Source organism: Natator depressus, chromosome 14, assembly GCF_965152275.1.
Source record: "Natator depressus isolate rNatDep1 chromosome 14, rNatDep2.hap1, whole genome shotgun sequence".
In the NCBI taxonomy this organism is placed as follows: Eukaryota; Metazoa; Chordata; order Testudines; family Cheloniidae; genus Natator; species Natator depressus.
In genome coordinates, this window is record NC_134247.1 from 15,272,068 (window position 1) to 15,293,367 (window position 21,300).

At 50.2% G+C, this 21,300-nt stretch overlaps 1 protein-coding gene across 1 annotated transcript in view; it reads left to right on the forward strand.

The window, feature by feature from the left end:
- The first annotated feature begins 9,488 nt into the window (after positions 1–9,488).
- MYO15B (myosin XVB) overlaps positions 9,489–21,300 on the forward strand; it is a 44,582-nt gene continuing 32,770 nt past the window's right edge. Inside the window, exons 1-8 of the mRNA XM_074971091.1 lie at positions 9,489–9,548; positions 10,118–10,192; positions 13,917–13,974; positions 15,775–15,905; positions 16,563–16,658; positions 19,613–19,848; positions 19,935–20,113; positions 20,910–20,982. Coding sequence (XP_074827192.1) covers positions 10,190–10,192; positions 13,917–13,974; positions 15,775–15,905; positions 16,563–16,658; positions 19,613–19,848; positions 19,935–20,113; positions 20,910–20,982 — 776 coding nt within the window. The 5' untranslated portion in view covers positions 9,489–9,548; positions 10,118–10,189. The remainder of the gene's footprint in view (positions 9,549–10,117; positions 10,193–13,916; positions 13,975–15,774; positions 15,906–16,562; positions 16,659–19,612; positions 19,849–19,934; positions 20,114–20,909; positions 20,983–21,300) is intronic.

The window sequence follows — 21,300 nt, forward strand, 5'->3', positions numbered from 1 at the left end:
AGTCAGTCTCAGCTGGCTGGTGCTCCCTAGCAGGAAAGGAGGGGGTTGACTGGATGTGGTGCTCTCGTCCAATAGGCATGTGCTCCCACCACAGGGTATGTCTCTGAGGTTATGTTGTTCGTGACCCTGTGCTAATTCTGCAGTAAGATTGTGAGAGAGAGAAAGAGAGAGATTGCTAGAGCACTTCTCCGTTTTACAGGGTTTATAAGCAACTTAGTTGGGATCTGAGACCCTGATCACACCAGTGACTTTAAGGCCTGTTCTGGCAGCTTAGGGGTTTCACTTTGCTTTGCCTCCACACAGGAAATCAGTGTAATTTCCAGACTCAGTATTTCTTACGCTCCCCGTATTCCTGCTCTAGTGTAGCTCTCTCCTCACAGATTAGAAAGAACATTAGCAGGTTTAGAAGAGGGTCCCATGGGCTAAGATGGGGGTGCTACCGTGCAAGTTTCTAACAGTACTGATTAACAATCGGATCTCTCTGCAAACTCCCTGATTTCATCTCATTTTCATGGCTTGTGTGCGGGGCTGGCCGGATGACTTCTGATCCGTAGGAGGAATACACCCAAGAGGAGCTTGTCTGGATTCCCATTCCCAAGATGCATAATGATTCATGCCTGGATCTGATTGCTGCAAAGCCCCATGGCATTTTACGCATCCTGGATGACCAGACTTCATTGGCTCAGGTTAAGAACGCATCATGGCTTTCAAACATGCTTGGCACAGCAAGTGAAGTGGAGAGTAGCTCAGTGGGCTTTGGAGAAAGGTCACTCAGGACTAGTGAATCCTGATTTTGATGCCCACTCTTCATTCATCTCCAGTTTTACTGAAATTTTTCAGGGCTGCTGTTCTGCTAAAGTGGATTGTGTTTACCTTTTTTTTTTTGCTGGGGGTGGGAGTCGGGGGGAAGATATGGTAGTAGAGCAGACATCTGTGAGATAAGACAGTTGGGAAAAGCTAGAGCTATTTCACTGCTTGGAAACTGGTGTACTTTTTTTTTTTTAAAATCCTATCTCAAAAGCAGTTTGGTGCAAGTATTCCAAGTGTGTTTTATTTAGTAGACCTCCATGAGAACTGGTGCCTTCGATTATTTTTGAAAAGGTGGGTTGGTTATTTTTTAGAGTTATTTTGGAGACTTAAAATTTCATGGCATGGTCAAAGGTGGGCATTACTGTTGTTTGTCCTGGAAGAGTTTATATGATGATCCTCTTTCCCCATCCATCATGGGTTGTCAATGGGGTTTGAACCCCAGGTCCTAGCACTAAAAAATAGAGCTTCTACCTCTTAAACTAAAAGAGTGACTCTAATAGCTGGTAGCTGTAGTAGACTCTTACCCCCTTATGTGAACAATACACTAGCAGTTGGGGAGGAGGTAGAGAGTATAACACAACTGAAAAGTGGGTCACACGTACACTGTAAGGTGTGTCTGGTTCCCTTTAAGGTACTGATATGTATTTACAACCTTAATCCCAGTTTAACAATGGCTCTACAATCTGAGAATAGGCTAAAACACTGTGAGGCATGTGTCTATCTCCTGCACAGGCTACTGACCACACCTTCCTCCAGAAGTGCCATTACCATCATGGAAACAGCCCTTGGTACGGCAAGCCCAAACTGCCTTCACCAGTCTTCACCGTGCAGCACTATGCAGGTCCTGTCACCTACCAGGTAAGCTCCTGGGACCAGGCTGGAGCAGTCTGTGAGCAGTGAGCACTGTGTACTAGGGATGGAGGCAATAAGGGATCAGTATGTTGGGAGCTTCGGGGTGCTTCTTAGGGAAAGCTCTGGTGTTCTCAAGTTACACTGGGCTAATTCTGAGTCATTATAGGACATGTCAGAAGAGTCCTTGAAGGGAACTTTTGCAGCATGCTGGGCTGCATCTGACAGTGATGGGGTTTTTGTGTCTGGCTGTGATGATCTATACTCTGATCAGTCAGAGTTTGGCTTCACAGGTTCACAAGTTTCTGCATAAAAACCACGACCAGCTGCACCCAGAGGTCCTTGAGATTTTCTCCCAGAGTCACCTCAAGGTACAGTATTCATTCAGGGTTATGCTGCTCTGATGCAGGATCCTTTATTGCTTTCTTTAGGGAAGCCCAAAGACCCAGGTGATGGGGGGTAGTTTGGGAAATAGTAAGAAACTTTACACTGCCGTTTGGGAAACCTGGACTGAGCAATGGATATAGACCCATTAAAGCCAAACTCATCGCTGACTTACCCTCTGAGCCCCACAGGGAGATCCGTGGCAGTGCCCAGGGTGCATGTTGGCAGCGAATTAACAAATTCTATTCATTACCTCTTCCAGACTCTTAAATCCCTATTTTTTCGTCTCTCCTTCCCTTCCCTTTCCAATATTTCTCGCCCGCCCCTTTCCCCCCCAGAGACAAATACCTGACTCTGCTCACCCTGGTGGCATTGTGCCAGCTTTGGAGGAGTTGATACACGCACTCAGGGTTGGTCCTTAGTGCTGTTTCTGATGCTTCTGGGCAATAAGAAGCTCTGTTGAACTAGGGGAAACCACAGTCCCCCCTTTAAATGCATTGGAGATAAAGTATACACCATACCAACTCCATGGGCAGATGGGCAAAGTGGGAACATACTCTGGCTGCGAACAGTCCCAGCCCTGCTCTTGTGGGTGGGAGGACGATGGGGATGGGTCCTTATTCTTTGACCATAATAATTTCAGAAATTCATATTTCATAGCACAAAGGGGAGCGTTACTCACCGATCTTCCTTTTCCATCTCCTTTGCAGCTGGTGTCCCACCTTTTCCAGCAGGCCAAGGGACATCACGGACAGCAGGGGTTGTTGGCCGTGGGAGGCAAAGGGCTTAAGCATCACCCCTCTACGCTGGTGTCCCGATTCCAGCAGTCCCTGCAGGATCTCACAGCCAAGCTGAGGAGGTGAGGGACACCATGATGGCGCTGTCCCCACTGCAAGCTGACTGCTCTACTTTGAGTCACCCCTGGCTAGAATCTATAAGGGCTTGGTTTGAGGGGAGAATGGGAAGCTTGGGGGACAGGGAATGGGCTACAGAACCAGAAAAGGAGGATTGGCTTTGTGTGGCTGAGACTGACTGGTTCGCTGTGGGGATTTGGGAGCTCCCTTGGCCCTGGGAATGGACTGGGGTTAAGTCAGGACGCTTCTGGAATGAGGAGGTTAATGTTTTCCTCCCTTTCCTCTGCCCTGCAGAAGCCATACTTTCTTCATTCGCTGCATCACGCCCAATCCGAAAAAGGTAAGAAAACCACCTGCTTTAGGTGGTGGAAGCAGCCACAGGTTTTGGGGGACCCCCTCAGACAGAGGACTTCACTCCCTTGCTCTCCAGTCTTTCCCACTTGGCCTGCTGCCATCTGGGCTTCACTCCCATTAGTGGGGCACGGCATTGCAAGGTGTCTCCTCTGCCCTGCCTGCGCAGACCCTCTCTGGAGCAGGATTTCAGTGACTACTACTCAGTGGTCCCAGCTGCAAGCTCTGCTCTGTCTCTCGCAACCTCTGCCCACATGGTCCCTCCTTCACACCTGTCGGGAAATTGCATCCAGAAACCTAAGGGGCAGGATGTGGAGAGCATACCACCAAAAAACGATGGCAAAATCGCTGTATGGGATTCATGGAAGCTTGGGGGGATAAACCAACAAGGAGTGGCTGTTCTTATTGGTCCACCTCTCTAACTGTCCATTCCCTCTTCCCCGTCCACTCCGGCTTTCCTCTACCCATGGCTTCACATCACAGCTGTCTGATGAATTTGATGTGGAATATGTCACTTGTCAGCTGAGGCATTCTGGGATACTGGAGGCCATCCACATCAGGAAGGAGGGATACCCCATCCGCATCCCATTCCAGCACTTCTTAGTCAGGTACTTTGGTTTGTCTTCTCTTCCTTTTGGCTGGGATTTCTAGGCAGCTCAAGGGGAATGAAGCAAGCTATGGGGTGTGGCTATTTGTCTTGGGCCTACCTCCTTCAGGCTTGTTTGGCTCTGTCTATCTTAGGTTCTTATCTGGCCCCTATTACTGTGGTATCAGGATAAGGTTGCCAACCCTCCAGGATTGCCCTGGAGTTTCCAGAAATTAAACATTAATCTATAATTAAAGATTATGTCATGATGAAACCTCCAGGAATATGTCCAACCAGAATTGGCAACCCTATATCAGAGCCCCTCACAGTCTTTAATGTATTTATCCTCACAACATCTCTGTGAGGTAGGGAAGTGCTGATGTCTTTCCTTGTAAGAAAAATAAAAGAAGGAGATGTTGGTGGATAATTAAAATCAAAATATGTTCTCCCCAAATGTCTCTCTCTAAAGTGTCTAGGTTTGGGAAGGTAAACATCAGAAGTCAATAAACGGAAGTGCCACAAGGATTTGATAATAGTAGATTAGCTGTTCTCATCAGTAGGCCGTGAGTTCAAATCCAGTCTTGGCCCCAGAACCTGCAAGTGCGCACGCGCACACACGCACACGCGCACACACACACACACGTAACTTTCTGCACATGGGGAATCCCATGGCACACAATGTGTGGAGTTGTTCATGTGTGAGAGTGTTGGCAGGTCTGGGACCGTACCCATAGCAGCTGAAAGCCACTTCCACGGGATGGCTTTATGGTGGCCTTTGTGAAGTGTTCTCAGTTCAGTTTCTAATGAAATATCCCCATGACATATGCTGCAAGCGGTACTCCACATGCCTCAGGGAGATCCATTTGTGCCTGATTTTGAGTAGCTGCCAGAGTGCTGGGCTTGGTTCTCTTACCTGACCCTCCTGGTGTCATCCAGGGCATTCTGGGCTTTGTCCGTGTCTTTCAGGTATGGGACCCTGACAGGCCAAGGGCAGAGCTATTCGCAGGAGAGGGATGGATGCGCCGCGGTGCTCTCACAGGTGGTGGGGGACCCCTCGGACCTCTATCAGATTGGAGTAACAAAGGTGGTGTCTAAGGATTCCCCTATCTTGATCACAGAGCCCTGTCTGTCCATCCCCCTCAGTGCTGATGTTAAATAGGGTGCTCAGCTCCTGCACATGAACAGATGAGTGGGAGAATTGATCTCCTGTCTGAGCCATCTCTATTGTTTGACCTCTATTTTATTGTTTTTAGCTGGAGATTGTTAGTGCCTGTGAAAGGGAAAGACAACACTGGCTGTAGGCAGCCGTAGTGCAGGCACTGATTCCCTTGGGCAGCCAATGCATCTCAGTCTTGACCTGTGTCTCCACCTACCTTCTGTGTGCACCACTGTGCTAACTTACAGCATGCCCTGGTGTTCCATGGCTGGGGCCCCCACACTTGGCACTCCCGAGGTACCTCAATCCTGAGCCAGAGCCCCCCATTCCAGCCCTTCCTAGATAGAGTGAGGGCCTGGAATAGCGACCCAGGGGCACCTTATCTAAGAACAATGGACTCATGTCAGCAGGTAGCCTGTATTCTGATGGGCAGCAATGGCTCCAGGGGGTTTAGGGTTACATTAAGGGGTTGTAAACACCAGTGTCTATTCTAGACTCTGCCTCTTCTTGGGGGTCAGCAGCTGTTTTCTCTGCCTAGGTCTTCCTGAAGGAGAAGGCCAGGCAGCTGCTGGAGAGAAGATGGAACCAGAAGCAGAGCTGGGCTGTTGTCACCCTCCAGCGGAACCTCCGAGGCCTCCTCAGCCGCAGGCAATTCCAGGTCTTCCGGCAAAAGGTCATGGTCATCCAGGCTCATTTCCGGGGGCACCAGGCAAGGTCAGAGGTCAAAGGCCACACCAATGCTCATATTCTGTGGCCAGCTGTAAGCATAAACACCTGCTAGGGGCCGTGCACAGATTCAGTAACTCAGGGTCCAGCCCCGTGTCCCCACCTGCAGTGGGATGCAGGGACAGAATGGGCACTGCCAGTCTTGATTGCCCACCTGGTGTGCTCGTCTATCTAGGAGCAGAGCCCTGCTTGACAAACATTAACCGATGGGGATGTAGCTCCCCGGGGTCTACCACAGATTCAGGGTGCAATGACTGAGATAACCCCGACAGCAGTTCTCATGTTGCAAACTAACCCCCTTGCTAGTTGGAAGCAGCGTTTCTTAAGTAAGTGTAACGCACAGGTGAGTGTGTGTGTTACAGGTCCTCCCTCTGTCAGTCCACAGAAGATATGGGCTGGTACAGCCATGGCTACGGAGCCTTGACTCTTTTTAGCTCAAGCTGTAGCAGCTCATGCTTTTAGCTTTAGCGATCCAATTTAGTTCAGTCCCCAGTGTATTGGCCATGAGGGCGGCCCTCGCACAAGCCAGAACAGTGTGGGGACTCTCACCATGTTTGCCCATCAGTATGCTTGGAAAATGATTTCAAGTATGACACTAAGTCCTGTGGTACACAGGACCTTACGTGCCCTGTATTTGTCCTTCCTAACACATAGGAACAGCCAAAAAGTTCGCCTCTCCCCTTGGCCCACGCCCATAGTTCCTGTATCCTTAGGAGGGATCTTTCCTTCTGAGTCATAACTAACTAGACTCCTGTTGATCCTAAGGCAGATACTTTATCATAACTGGTTATTAATCCCCCTGTGTGCTGTAGTGACCCTTTAGGCGATGGATAAGAGCAATGGCTGGGATTTGCAAAGATGCCCTGGGAGATAGGCGCCTAAATCCCATTGAATTACATTGGGAGTTTGATGCCTAACTCCCTTGGGAATTCCAACCCCGATGAATACAGATGGCAAACTGAAGTTTTGTCTACGCTCGAAATGTTTTGCTGAGTGTCATATGAATATAGCTAAACTGGCAAAACCCTCCCGCCGCGCATGCAGTGATACTGATACAAAAGTGCCTCTGCGGGCAGAAGTTGGGAAACGGCCATAAACTGTACTAGTATAACTGCATCCACTCTCGGGCCTATGCCGCCTATAGTGGTTAAAAAACAAAAACAAAAACACCCCCACGCCCGCCCCCTCCCCCACAACAGACAGAGCTGTTACTGTTTAGGGGAGGCCAGGCTAACCAGGAAGGCCAAATCAAATGCAGCCTGCTCTTTTCTGGTGTTGCTGAGCTTGCGCCTTGCTTACCCCAGAGCTGCACTGGGCCTGTGCCCCTGTTCTTAGTCCACAGGCTGGCCTGCTTTGCTGAATTTCCCTTCCCCTCCTGCCCCCACTCTGCTCTCAGGAAGCGCTGCAGGAGGCTGAAGATGATGCTGGTGCAGTTTGGGACGGTAGTGTTAATCTCCAGGCCCTTGGTGCAGACACGGAAGCGCTGCCAGGTAAGAATACCATGTATAGGAGCAGATGGCACTCGCAGCAGCGCTGCAGGGACCATTCATGCTCCGGGATAATACAGACACAGTTTGTGGCTGTGTGCTTAGGGTGGGGACAGGGCGGTCTCTTTAGATAGTTTCTGGGATTTAGACACTGGCGTCTTCCCAGCCTGTTAAACCGGCCTTTGACTCTCAGCGCTGACGAAGGGGCTGGGAGCGAGCAGGGATGGGGGACATGGGTTGATCTTTGTCTTGCTGCACAGGGAGCCCTGGTGGACAATTTGAGACTTTGCAGGCAAGTCACCTTAAATCCCTTCTGCCACCAAAGGCAAGAGCTACAAACAAGGCCTTGCGGGAATACAAGGAAGCTTTAAAACATTATTTGGCCTCAGGATTCAGGGTGTCAGGCAGGACAGGCCTAACCAGCAGCAGATGCAGGCACAGGGAGAGCTGAGTGGCAGCCTCACATCACTAGAACACAGCCAGCAGGGTGGAGAGGAGCCTGAAACCCAGGCTGGGTGCACCCCACTCTTGGCAAGGTGGGAGATGTGACTTGAGCAGGGTTGTGTCCCACAGGGGCTTGAGAGGCTGCCCCTCGACTGAGAGCAAAGCAGGTGCCATTGTTAAGGCTGCTAAGTGTTTAATAACAGGAGATCCTCATTCCACCACAGGGGAGTGTCTAGTGATACAGGCCAAAATAGAAGGTGATTGCCTACATTTTTTTCTGATCAAGACCCTGCTTAGGCAGAAGCCTGTTGGTGTCTGTGCATGGAGCAGGGCAGCCTGCCACATGCTCAGCGTGGACTGAGACTGCCTGATCGAAAGAGCTGCCGCACCAAATAGCTCGCTGTGTTGAAGTGTATCTCTCGGGTGCCAGGGGTCACCTCAGCTTAATTTAAACCAAAAATAAACCTGACGTCTGGTTGCTTTTAGCCCGAGTTTGTAAACAGCAGTGTGGCTTTAAACAAGGGTGGTTTTAAGCCGGTTATCAGGGTCACCTGGTGCTGGGGGGAGAAGGAGACATGCTGGTGCCAGGTCTCACCACCACGTACAAGAAGGAAATCTCAGCTGGGGAAGTGTTTATGGAGTTGGGGACAATGACTCTGCCCATCTCCAATCATGTTCCTGGAATCCAGCCCAGGGATGGTCACGTACTCTCAGGAGAGGGATCGATTTATAGGTTTAAAAGTCAGAAGGGACCGTTATGATAGTCTAGTCTGACCCCTGTGTAACCCAGGCTGTAGGGTGCCAGCTAGGACTTGTTGCATCCAGCCCGTCTCTGGTGGTGGAGCTGGAACATTTATTTTAGAAAGACACCTAATCTGGATAGGAAGGCTCCAATCGATGGAGAGATTCCCGGAGACTGAAGTTCTCTCCACAGACTGGGTTCAGCATCGGCAGAGACAGCACAAGTGTAACCCCCTGGTCACTGGTGTGTGGTGTCCCCTGCTGTGCCTGAGCTGCCGGGGGGCGAGAGGCTGTGAGAGCTCTCAACTACGAAGCCTTGAGCTCAAGCTGTAGTGACTCGTGCCTTTATTTTAGCTTGGAGGTCGCCAGATCAATCCCCAGTGATGGCCAAAATGGCAGCCATCACACAAGCTTCCCACCCACAACCCCTTCCAGCGTGTTCCTATCCTAACCCCGAGAGTGACTCCAGGAGCCATTTAAATCCTGGGCCTGTCTGCCAACAGCCAGGCTCCTTAGTGCCAGCTACAGTGGCTGTGGATTTGTGCTGTGGACACACATCCACAGAGATGAGACATGAGACCGTCAAACTCATTTCATGTAGGCTGCCGAAGAGCCATGAGACAGTAGCCACTGCTGCTCTGTTTTCTTTTTCAGAAGGTGGGACCTCAGCTTCTTATTGGAGGCAGGGGAGGTGCCTAGCGCATAGGGTGTAAGGGCTCACAAGGAGCACAGGAGAGACCCCTTGGCCAGAAGGATGGTTGCGGGACACCCATTGAAAATCCCTACAGTGTAAGGCATAGCCAGGCATGGGTGGCTGTGCTGTGCTCCCAGAGCAGGACCTGTGCTCTCAGCTCTGCTCCAATCCCTCTCCAGAGTAACCACAGCAAAGCCTCCCATGCCCTCCCCTCCGTGTTTGCTTTCTAAGGCTCTGCTCCCTCCCCGCGTGACAACAATAAAAGGTCTCAAAGTTCGCCTGCTGGAACCGCAGTTTCCCCCGCTCCTTCCTCTGTGGCACTGCCCTGGGCGGACTTTAGTATGCCTGCCCTTTTCCCAGCCCAGGCCGGCCCAACCCTGGTCCCTTCCCATCTAGCCCCACACGTCCTTGGCAGACAAACAGGAGAGAGAGCGAGACAGACACACAGCCTCCGAGCAGGAGGCAGGTGAGTAGCATTGGGTGGGACGTGGTGGAATATCCCTGCCCGCAGACTGGGAAAGAGTAGAGCTGAGTGGGAGCCCGGCTTCCTCTAACTCCTTGTCCTGCCCTCCGGGGCTGGGGGTGGCCCTCTGGGTACCTCTCCAGGCTGGATTCAGGTTTTCCAGCTGCCAAGAGAGAGGGCGGTGAACCATGTTTCCGGTTACTGAATGCTTTGTAGGGCACTGTCACTTGTGTTCCGTGAGACAGTGAATGCCAGGCAGTCTGGAGAGCAGGCTGTGGGGCAGAGGCTCCTTTCTGATTGTGTTCATCCTGGGAGCGAGGGGTCTTAGACCCCTGGCAGGTGCTAAGGGTGGTGGCCAAATCTCGGCCCCCCTCATGTAGATAGATCCTAAGAAGATGCCATGTTCACCCTCTCCTTTTAACACGCCAGCGGCTGACATGGCAGGCCTGCTACTGCACATCCCCAGGAACTGTAGCTAGAAGTACCCGGTAATCCAGAGTATTTGCCCCTCTGAGATGTCTGGCACACCCCAGGAAATGCCCTCATGCCATTTCTTTTCCTTCTGATAGCAGAGGCGTGTGGACAGCAGGCAGAGAGAGGAGTCGCTGGCCAAAGGTGGCCAGGAGAGTGGTAGCTGCCCAGGAATGGTATGTCGATAAACTCTGATGTATCAGGTTTCAGAGTAACAGCCGTGTTAGTCTGTATTCGCAAAAAGAAAAGGAGGACTTGTGGCACCTTAGAGACTAACCAATTTATTTGAGCATAAGCTTTCGTGAGCTACAGCTCACTTCATCGGATGCATACTGTGGATCCGATGAAGTGAGCTATAGCTCACGAAAGCTTATGCTCAAATAAATTGGTTAGTCTCTAAGGTGCCACAAGTCCTCCTTTTCTTTTTTCTGATGTATCAGTTATGAGGGCCTGCTGGGGTTTTCAGCAGTGTGACAGAGATAAGGGAGTGAGTTCCCACTTCAGGGATGATCCGGCAGGTCTGTCCCTGCCAGGGAGTGTATAACTGAGCCAGCTGGCAGAGGAGCCCTTTCCGTCCATCCAAGGGAGCTGAAGTGTGGCAAGTCCATGGGATAATGTGCATCGATGGGGAGCAATATAGGCACCCAAATGCCTGGGGCTGAGCTTTGGAAATATGCCTAAGGGATTTGGATTCCCATTAGAAATTAATGGAATTTGGTGTCCAACTGCTCTAAGGGACTGAAAATCTCGCCTTAATGCCCTTTTCTCCACTGTTCTTTCTGGGTGACCTGCAAAATCAGGGCCCTCAATCCCAACCACTTGCCTTTTATTATAGATTCCATGAGAGTTTTCCTTGGAGTTAGGGATATCAACCCCAAGTCAGGGGCCAAAGCCCACTCTGGATAATTCCACGTGCAGTTTTGGAGGGAGTATGGTATCATCATCATCATCTTCTCTTGAACTGAAGCATGATGTTGCTTTTACTGTTGTTTGCCTGTATTCCACCCCAGAGGTGACTACACTGGAGTGATCATTCCTGAATCGTTCCTGTGTGTGTTGGGGAGAGGGGTCTGTCTATAGATGAGAGAGGCAGTGTGGATGAAGGGCTTTGGGTAAAATACATTTTATAATCATAAGATATTAGCAGCAATAATATCTGTAAGGCATGTATGGTCTGTTGTCTGGTTATCAGGCCTGATCCCTGTATTCACCTCTGGACTGATGTATAATGTAGCAAATCCTTTTGTGAGGCAGCTCCCCTTTCAGGAGCAGCCTCCAAGTGTCTCCCTCTGCTGTGCCAAAATTCCTGCACTTCAGAGGTGAGGGTGCAACTTTCTGTTGCCCTGAAGGGGGTAATACCTAGGCTACTGCTGCGTTTGCATGATACTGGGATATGTCCCAATAAATCTTAGTGGCTTCTATCAGTTCTGTGATGGATTATGCAGGATTGAGCAGAAAGTCAGCTTGTCACCTGCACAACTGCAATGAAGAGGGGCCAAGGATGCAACTGGGCAAATGATTCCCTCTGAAAAAACTTTTGGGACAAGTTTGGCCTGCTTTTCAGTCCTTGAATCATCCACGTTTGTGGCAGCCAGGGCCTCTCAACTGTTACTGAATTAGAGAGAGTTGTGCGTGCTCAGTAGCTCCCGGGGGATGCTCCCCCCCCAGTTCTGTCTGGGGCATGAAGCCTAACCAGTGCTGCTGCAAAACAAGCAAAGGCCAATCCTCCTCTTCAAGGCCTGACCCCAACCTGGGACTTGCTTTGTTCTGTTAAGACTGAGGACTCTGGATAGGGTGACCAGATGTCCCGATTTTTGGGTCTTTTTCTTATATAGGCTTCTATTACCCCCCACCCCCGTCCCGATTTTTCACACTTGCTGTCTGGTCACCCTAAACTCTGGACAGTACGGTGCTTTCACTTTATGGAAATACTGCCTTCGGTTTCATTTCATATGTGTACCCACTCTCCTGATTTCATTTTGGGCTTGGGATGGGGACAGACTCACATGAAGTTTAGAGTTACGCTTGGTTTTTGAGCAAAATGTGCGTCAGCCCAGGCTGGCTTGAAACTGAGGTCAGTTGTCCCGGGTTGTGGATGGCAGTGAAGTATATGATACATCTATGGAGGCCTTGTCTGCACTAGAAAGCTGTACCACTTTACCTGTCTCGTTGAAGTGGTATAATGCAGTTCTGCTGGAATAAAGGTGCCTTGTACTGCTATAGCTATTCCCTTATGGAAAGGGGAATAAAGAATATCAGTATAACTGCATCCAAATCGTGGATTGTACAGGTACAGCTATTTCAGTTACCCCCCGCCTCCAACTATCGTAATTTACATGTACAAAAACTGTGTGTAAACCAGGCCTGAGTTTGCAATGAAACCTGAAACCATGCAAATTGTCTGCATTTGAGGATTTGCCACCCACAATTGGGCATGCCTTGGTAACAATCCTTAGATACCCATGTGTTCTAAAACATGGATCCAAGTCTGGAAATGTTACGATCTGTTTCCTGGACGCTCCAGTGTCTTCACCAAGGGTAATTTTAAAATCAGATGTTTTACTGATTGGCCAAACCACACTGGTTAAAATATGGGAAGTTGTCTTTAGTAATAGCTGCCCAGAGAAATGTCATGACAGAAAGGAAAGAGATGTCAAAATGATCAGTTACTGAGCAGCTTAATCATGCAGAGCTAAAACAAAAGGCCCAAATTCTGTGTGCTTTACTCGGGTATGTCTACACTGCAGCTGGGAGCATGCCTCCCAGTCCAGGTGGACAGACTCACGCTAGCTCTGCTTGAGTGAGCATGCTAAAAATAGCAGTGGGGGTGTTGTGGTGAGATGGGCTTGGACTCAGGTGACTTGCCTGTTGAAATGAATGGGATTTCTGACCTAGCAAGGTGCTACTCAACTAGAGGAGAAAGAATCAGACCCAATAAGTATAAGAAATTCAGCGAAAGGACCTCAGGGCTGGATTCTCCTTTGCTTTGCACCAAATACTGTCATTGGGTATGTCTACACTGCCGTCAGAGGTGTGGCTGCGGCATATGTAGACATAATCGGACTAGTTTTGATCTAGCTAGCTTGAATAATAATTGCAGTGAAGCTGCAGCCGCATGGGCTGGCCTCTGGAGTATGTACCCAGGGCCCTGGGCAGGCTGTTGTGCTTTCACAGCTAGTGTTACGTGAGCTAGCTGGATCAAAGCTAGCTCGGTTATGTCTACACGTACTGCAGTCACATCTCTGATTGCAGTGTAGACATACCCGATGACACCTGTGCAAAGTGGTGTCATTCTGAAATGGTAGCAAGGTATGTCCACTGCATAAGTGTACACATCAATGCAAGGTGCAGAGAAGTAGAGGACAGACCCTAGGGGCCAGGTTACGATCTCATAAATCCAGATGAACTCGATTAACTTCATGGCCACTTTTCTTTTTATTTGTATGGTAGCGCTCTTGGATGCTGTAAAATAGTGAAAAAGCAGCTGCAGTGAGGGGAAAACCCAGAACCATGGTCTCATCTATGCAAAACTAGGAACCTCTTGGACCTGGGAGAAGTAACCAAAATGCAATACATTTTGTATCTTTCCTCCCGTAGTGCTTGACCTTCAGCAGCAGTGACCCTCTTTCCTACTTTCCCATCCTTTCTCCAGTGTGCTCTTCATTGCAACTCTTATTTATTCCTTGTGTTTTATAAAATTCGAGAACACTCACACACCAATTACTCTGGTTGGCTCAAACGCTCAAGTCCTGGCTCCAGCCACACTGTTATTGATGTCAGTGGCAGCATAGCCCGAAGACTGAGTAAAAACACCTGACCCCGTGTGTTGCCCACAATTAATTTATTTTTCTTTGGCTACTGTGACTCCGATTGCTGACTCTTTGCTCCCTCTCGCCTCAGGACGTGGGGCTGCTGGAGATCCCCGCAGAGCTTGCGGCGCTCCTGCACTCTGCCAAAGGTAAGAAAACCCCTCCATCCCACTCGCTCGGTTCTAACTCACAGTGTTTGCGTTCGTGGCTTTGCATGTGTGTGTGTGCGGCACGCTCTCTTGCCTATATCATATCTGCTCTGTTGGTGTTGGAAATGTAAACATGATAACCCCAGGTGGATGTGTATAAGGGCCTCCTCCAAGATACAGGGATAGAGAGGCAGCATTGTCCGGTGTGTGCAGCATGGGGCTGGAGCTCGGGAGACGTGGGGTTTTATCCCCCTAGCTCTGCCACTGACCTACCATAGGAATATGGGCAAGTGATTTCCCTTCTCTGTGCCTCTTTCCCCTTGTATGGCTCATATATTTAGATTGGAACTCTGTGGGGCAGGGCCCGTCTCTTGCTGTTTGTACAGCACCTAGCACATTGGGGCCCCTATTTCAGTTGGACCTCCTCAGTGCTGCCATAATACAAATTAATTAGTCATCAGGGCAAGACACCTGTCAATGAGCAGACGGTGCTGGGTTCCCCAGGCACCTTGCCCATGGAAGTATCCCCCAGGAGATGCAGATGATGAAGCATTGCAGCCAAAGAGATGTGTGGTGAATCGTGCGGGTTGGTAATGTTTTGACAAAATGCCTTTTCCCCTCCATTGGAAAATGCTGATTTGTCAAAACCAAAACTTTTGGGGGGAACGTATCTGTTTCAACAAAGCTTTCATCAGGAACGTTTCCTCTGGTCCGAGAGAGAGGGGCAGACAGAGACATCCCAGGAATAGCCTGATTCAGAGCAGGAGGTTGGACCTGGCTTTCCCTTATCCCGGCTGAGTACCCTGAACACCAGGCAATAGGCTATTCCCTCTCTCCCCACTTCCCTTCCCTGCCCACCTCTGTTTTCAATTCATGAACTTTTCTGAAAGGTCTTGACTTCGTCCCAGTGCAGAATGAGAGAGTTTTGAAATCTCAAAAGCTTTCTTGGGACAGGAAAACCTTTTCCTTCCCCTAGAGCACTAATAGGGTTTAACCAGAGGAGGTGGCAGTGCGGGAGGTGCTTGGCTTGGAAAACGGAGGGAGAGGAGGCGGGGGGGAAGGAAAGTAGCGTAGCTGGAGTGCTGGAGAAGGCGTGCAGAAACTGTGTTGTTTGGGGAAGTCTCTGCAGCCAGGGAGGCGTTTGTTGTCCTATCTCCCCTGATAAACCCCTTATCTTCGGCCTAACTCATGGTGACCTCTGGTTGATTTATCAACTGGGACACTGCCAGCATTATTTATACACCTGTGAAGGAATGGAAACCCTTTCAGAGACTTGGCCTGGGGCGTTCCCTATGGGCGGCTTCACTGCTGTGGGCGTCAGAGGTTTGGTCCACACCCCTCACTGAGCTAATCCTGGAAGTGTTGTTTTCATGACCCCTCTCTGCTCTGCTAACTCCCCCTTTCTAACAGAGCCTTGAGTCCATTCTCTGTCCTGTCACTCCAACCCCAGCTAGAGAAAAGGCAGAGTGAGGGTGAACAGAGAAGCCTCTCTGCTGTGTGTGGGCAGGGGTCTGTGGGGATGGGGAGATAGCGTGGGTGTCTCAGGTGGGAGTGGTGCAGAGGGCTGCAAGGGGGGGAGCAGGTGTCTCTGTGGGAGGGAGACTTTGTGGGTGTCTGGTGGGGGGGAGGGTGATGGTGGAGATGGGTGGTGTGGATGTCTCAGAGAGGGAAGTTGGTGTGGGTGGCTTGTGCGATGGTGTGGGTGTCTCTGGTGGGCAGGGTGTGTTGGTAACTGGGTCTGTGGCACCGTGTCTAGATGCGCCGGAGGCTGAGTGTCCATTTTCTCTCTCTCTCTTACAGGTCAGCACCATGCCCAGGCCAATCAGATCGTGGAGGTTTCACCTCCAGAGGTCAAGACCAAGTGCCACCTCTCCCTTCCACCCAACATCAATAACTCTCCCTTCTCCACCTTCATGAAGTCTCACTTCCAGGTAGGATGCTGCGGATGCCAGAAGCCACAGGGACTCTTCCATTCTCTCCTGCCTCCTCCCTGCTTGTTACCTCCCCCAGCTTCAGTGTTGTCTCCTCCTCTCCCCGCCTCTGCCAATCTGCCCCAGGTTCCACAGCGTTCTGCCTCTCCCCCACTCTCTCACGTACTCATAGGTGCTGGAACTGCCGCACCCCCGGCTCGAAGTGCTTTCCATTATATTCAGGGTTTACAGTTTGGTTCAATGGCTCTCCGCTATACACGTTGTTCCAGCGCCCCTGCCCGTACTTTCTGTGTCAGGACACTTTCCTGGGCTCCATAACCTCCTCATCTCTCCGCTCTGGTACGTGCCTGAATGTTGGGGGCTGCAGACACTCCCGCAGAGGCTGCATACGCTGTCTGTGCTGTGCGTCCCCGTGGGCTGTGTCTATGGCATTGGGTTGTCACTAGGGACTCTGCCTAGGAGTCTGATAAAGGACTGAGCCCCGCATCAAGCCATCTGCCTCCTCCTCAGCCCGCTCTTTGCCCTTGTTTGTCTGGCACAGCTGGGAGAATGCAGAGTCCTGCTGTGGACTCCGGCTCTCTCCTAGGGCCTGTAGCAGGGCACGCTCCAGCCATTGGCAATTGCCAGCCATGAACACCATCCCTTTTCACCTCCTAGGAGCCCAACTTCCCTGCCCTTGGACAGCCCCTGCGGCAGCCCTTAACCCGCTTGGAGGGCGAGGACACGCAGCACGCTCTGGAGATCAACAAATTGGTGAGTGCCGGGGGTGGGGGTGCAGCTGTTCATTACAAAGCTAGCCTACAATATTGGACAATCCCAAAGCAACTCCACTCACCTTTGTAGTGGGGCATTAGTGAAATATGAAGGCACATTATACAGACACTGTGCTCCTCCAGACGCTTTCTGTCTCCAGAAGGGGAGGGGCTTTGCTGGGGTTCACAGGACCCCGAGCGCAGTGGTACCCCCAGAAGGAAAGTCATGCACTCTGGAGGTGACAGCGAAAGAACTGAGAGCCAGGAGGACTCTGGATTTATATGCCAGCAAGTCACTCACTCGCTCTGCGCCCATGGGCAGGTCCCCTGACCTCCCTGAGCCTCATTGAAACAAGCTGGGAGACAGGAGGGAGGGCGGGATCTGAGCTGAGCTTTCCCAGGGAAATAAATTGGCTAATGATACGCGTTAATGCTGGCGATGGGCACCCGGGTGGGAGCAGCTGTGCTGCAAAGCCACACGTGAGTTGCTGTGTTCTCACTGGTGCTGCGCTCACTCCTGTACATTGCATGGGCTTCTGGGGGCATATCCCATGGTTCTTAGCCCTGCACCAAGCTGAGCCACTCTTTGGTTCTGTCCCAGTGAATGGTGGGAGAACTTTTCTGCCCTTCTGGGCACATGAGGGCGGGGGGGCGGAGATTGTGGAAAGACAGTGCCGGGCTATCAACGCTAGGGTGACCAGATGTCCTGATTTTTTGGGTCTTTTTCTTATATAGGCTCCTATTACCCCCCACACCCTGTCCCGATTTTTCACATTTGCTGTCTGGTCACCCTAATCAACACTCTAGTGGTTTAGCCTGCATCCACACAGCAAAGGGGGTGGGTTACCAGCCTGAGTGAAAGCACTTTAGCCTACAGCCCCAGCTGGGCCAGCTAGCCTGGGTTGGATGAGGGTTTTGTGTGTGAATGGGGGAGGGAGGAAGAGGTTTGGGGCAACACCCAGCGTGGACGGAGAAGGGACTATGTTAACTTTAAATTGTATGACGTGAGAGGTTGTTAGAGTAAAGAGTAAAGTGAAATTGTCTGTTGGGGCATGTTGTTGTATGGAGATCAAAAGCACATATGTGTTAGGGACACAGAGTCACAGAGGTTTGGACTCCTGAACGGAAGCTCCCCCAGATGGGAGAATTGAAGGGTCATGGCTGGCTCAGGAGGAGGGAGGGCGCAGGATCACAGGGGGTTGGGAAGGTGGGCTGTGGTCAGGAAGGAAAGGCTCTGGTAAGTTTAGCAGTGGGAAGTAGAAGGGTTACTGAGCACCATTTTGAGGTTTGTTATGTTTACTCTGGTTAAATAAAACACTAGTGGTTTTTCAACGCCAGCAATGGAATGCATAGACAGGGTGGGGAGGTTTGAAGCGGGCCCTCAAAATAGTTTAGGAAAAATGGCCAGGATCACCTGATATGTTTAAGGCAAGTGTCCTGAGAGGAAACTGCACGGGATAGGAGGGCTGTACTAAATGTAAATGTAAATGTCTATACTAATGCTTATGTTCGAAAGTGTTTTATGGGGCTAATCGTACAAACCTGATATAACATGTGAGAATGACAAACCACAGGGAAAGGGTGGAGTGAAGGAGGTCGGAGTTACAGCAATACAATCGTGCAGTGACTTTCAGTGTAGGCATGTGTATACCTTGATGGCTCAAAGTTTAATGAGACTTTGAGCATGGCTGCTGTTCCTTTCCATTATGTTGCATTTTGCAGCATTTGTGGCTTCCCTTCTAACTGGTTTATTCTGTGATTGAGTCTATATATTTTAAAAAATGCAACTCAATCTTACAGTCCATGCTGAAACAGCAGAGCTGTGACTTTACCCATGTTCTATTGTCTCTGGGAGGGAATTGTCTGCTTTACTGTCTTATGGAGGTGTCTTCGGTAGCAGTGCTATTGTACGTGGAAAGGAGTAGAGATTTTTGTTTAAAGAGGGGATCCAGCCTCTTTATCATGTATTAAAAATACAGTATATCTTCTTCAAAATTGCAGCACTTACTCTTTCAGTACAGTATGGATGTTCTGAGAATTTACATGTAAATCTGTTGATGACTTTAGGTATTCAATTGAATTACACATTAATTTAATTAAGAAATTTAGTACCCTAAATCAGAACTTTCTTTTGTCTCCAAAGATCTCACTAACAGATCAGCACAGACCCTTCCAACTTCCAGGATAGTGGAAATAATGAGGAAAAGGATAAGTAACGCTTTTTAAAAATGTGGCCTATGTACAAGATTTCAGTGAGTTTTAACCATACAGGAAGTTTGAAGAGTCTCTTCTGTTACCATTGGAGACAAAAGAGTCTCAGCCTGGGTGCTAAAAATTTGTAAAGGGCCTACTTTACAATAATTTTGATTCCTAACCTTATTCATAGGTTTTCTTGTGAATTCTCAGAACCTTCATTCCGTAGTCAAAGAGGAAGTGCTGTAATTTTGGGAAACGTGCAGTGTTTTTCATACAAACCAGAGGTCAAATCTCTGCTTTAAGTGCAATAATCAGCCCAGCCTTAACTATGGAGTTTTTACTAATGCCTCCATAACACTTAGCATTTTTTAGTATAATGATCTCAGAGCTCTTCACAAAGACGGGGTGAGCATCATTTCCTTCACTGTACAGACAGGTAAACTGTGGCCCAGAGAGGGAAGGTGACTCACCCAAGACCACACAGCAGGTCAATGGCAGAGTCAAGAATATAGCTCAGGAGTCCTGGCTTCCAGTCTGATGCCCTATCCCCATGACACGCTGCCTCCCAAATTCTCCTAAACCTTGGGGGTGCCTGAAATCTGAACCCCAATTCAGATCTGAATTTTGTAGAGGGCTCCTGGGGCCAACTGAACCTCCTAGTTCAGATGTCTCCGGAAATGCGAGGTACCTGCAATTGCAGCTTGGGTCTGAATGTTTTGGTTTAAGCCCCTTGCTGCTTTTCCATTGGGCTTCTTTTAGATCCTTCGGTTCATCGGGGACAGGAACCTCCAGAGCTGGCAGGAAGTGCTCCTGGGTAACTACATCACCAGCCGAGGACTGGGCAACCCGGCCCTGCGCAATGAGATTCTGAGTCAGGTGGTCAGCCAGGTGTGGAAGAACCCAGACACAGAGCAGAGCCAGCGAGGCTATACTCTGATGGCTGCACTCCTGAGCACATTTACCCCTTCGCCAGCACTGGAGAAGCCCTTGCTGAAGTAAGGAAGGGGGAGAGATGGCTCCTTTTTTATTGCTGTTCCCGGAGAAGAGCAGCGTGTATTAAAGGCAGCTGCCTGGTTTACAGGTTCGTGTCAGACCACGGGCTGGAAGGCTACAACGCCGTTTGCCAGCGCAAGATCCTCATGGCAATGCAGCAGACCGACACGGACCCTGAGGTCTCCCGTGCCCATCCTCCCACCCTGTTGGAGTGGACCGCTAACCAGAGGAGAGGGAAGATGGTGCTGGATGTCTTCACCTATAACGGTAACTAGCTCCTGCCCTTCCCAACTGCGAGCCCCTACGAGGCCTTTGCTGACGCAGGAGTTAGAAAGGAGGCTCACCTTCCCATGGCTGGAAGTGGGCACAAGACCTGTGCTACTTGCTGGCATGAGCATGAGGGTTTGAACCCGGTGCCCAACCCCTCCCAACGTCAGAGGTTGTTCGGATTCAGGGTCTTGCCTGTTGTAGAGACAGAGGCTGGAGGCTCATCTAGAGCCAGAGCCAGAGTTTCAGTTCTTTTGGGTTCGGCCCATCTAACCAGGGATTGGTGCCCTGGCTGCAGCCATCACTCGCTGTTCCTGCTCCAGCTAGGACAAAATCTGCCTCTTCCCCTGCTCCCCATTGCTCTGTGTCCTCCAGCATGAGCCACTTTCCCTGCTGTTCGCTGATTAGCTGAACCTCCACTCCCGGCTTTTTTCCCTCCCCCAGAATGTTTCCATTCTAACGTACTGCCTTTGTAACTTAGTGTGTGCTTAGCACCTCTGCAAACCAGGCCTCAGGTGACACAAGTTGGACTTCTGCAGCGAGTGGCTACAGGCACCTGGCTACTGATTAGAACTTACACACATGGGATCCAGAATGCCCTGGCATTGGCAAGCACACAGTAATGGAGCCCCCATGTGCTAGTCCAGAGAGAGTGCTCAACCTGCTCTCGGCCCCTCTGGGTCTCCTTAGCAGCCTGGGTGTGAGATCCTCCAACAGGGCTCTCCACATGCTGCCATCTTGTGCTGTTTTGGGTTCTGTGGAAGGCTCTATGCTGACTCTCTCTTTCCTGGGCTAGAGGAGATGTTCTCTGCTGAAGTAGAGTCCTGGACAACAGGGGAACAGTATGCAGGCTGGATCCTGAGTTCAAGGTACAGGCCAAGGGGGGAGTGCTGTTGTTCTTTGGGTTCACATTGGGCAGGGCTGCAGGCCAGGAGTAATAAATTCATCCCTGGAATAGTTGCATTTCCGACCATCGCCTGTTCTCTCTCTCTCTCTCCAGTACCTGTGCATGGGATTGCACTGTTTATACCTCCAATAACATAAGAATTGCCAGACTGGCTCATTTAGTCCAGGATCACACTTCTGAATGTGGCCAGCACCAGCTGCTTCAGAGGAAGTTGACAGAAACTCCATACTGGACAATTATAGAGTACGAGGGAATGATTCTTCCTGACCCCAGGCCCTTA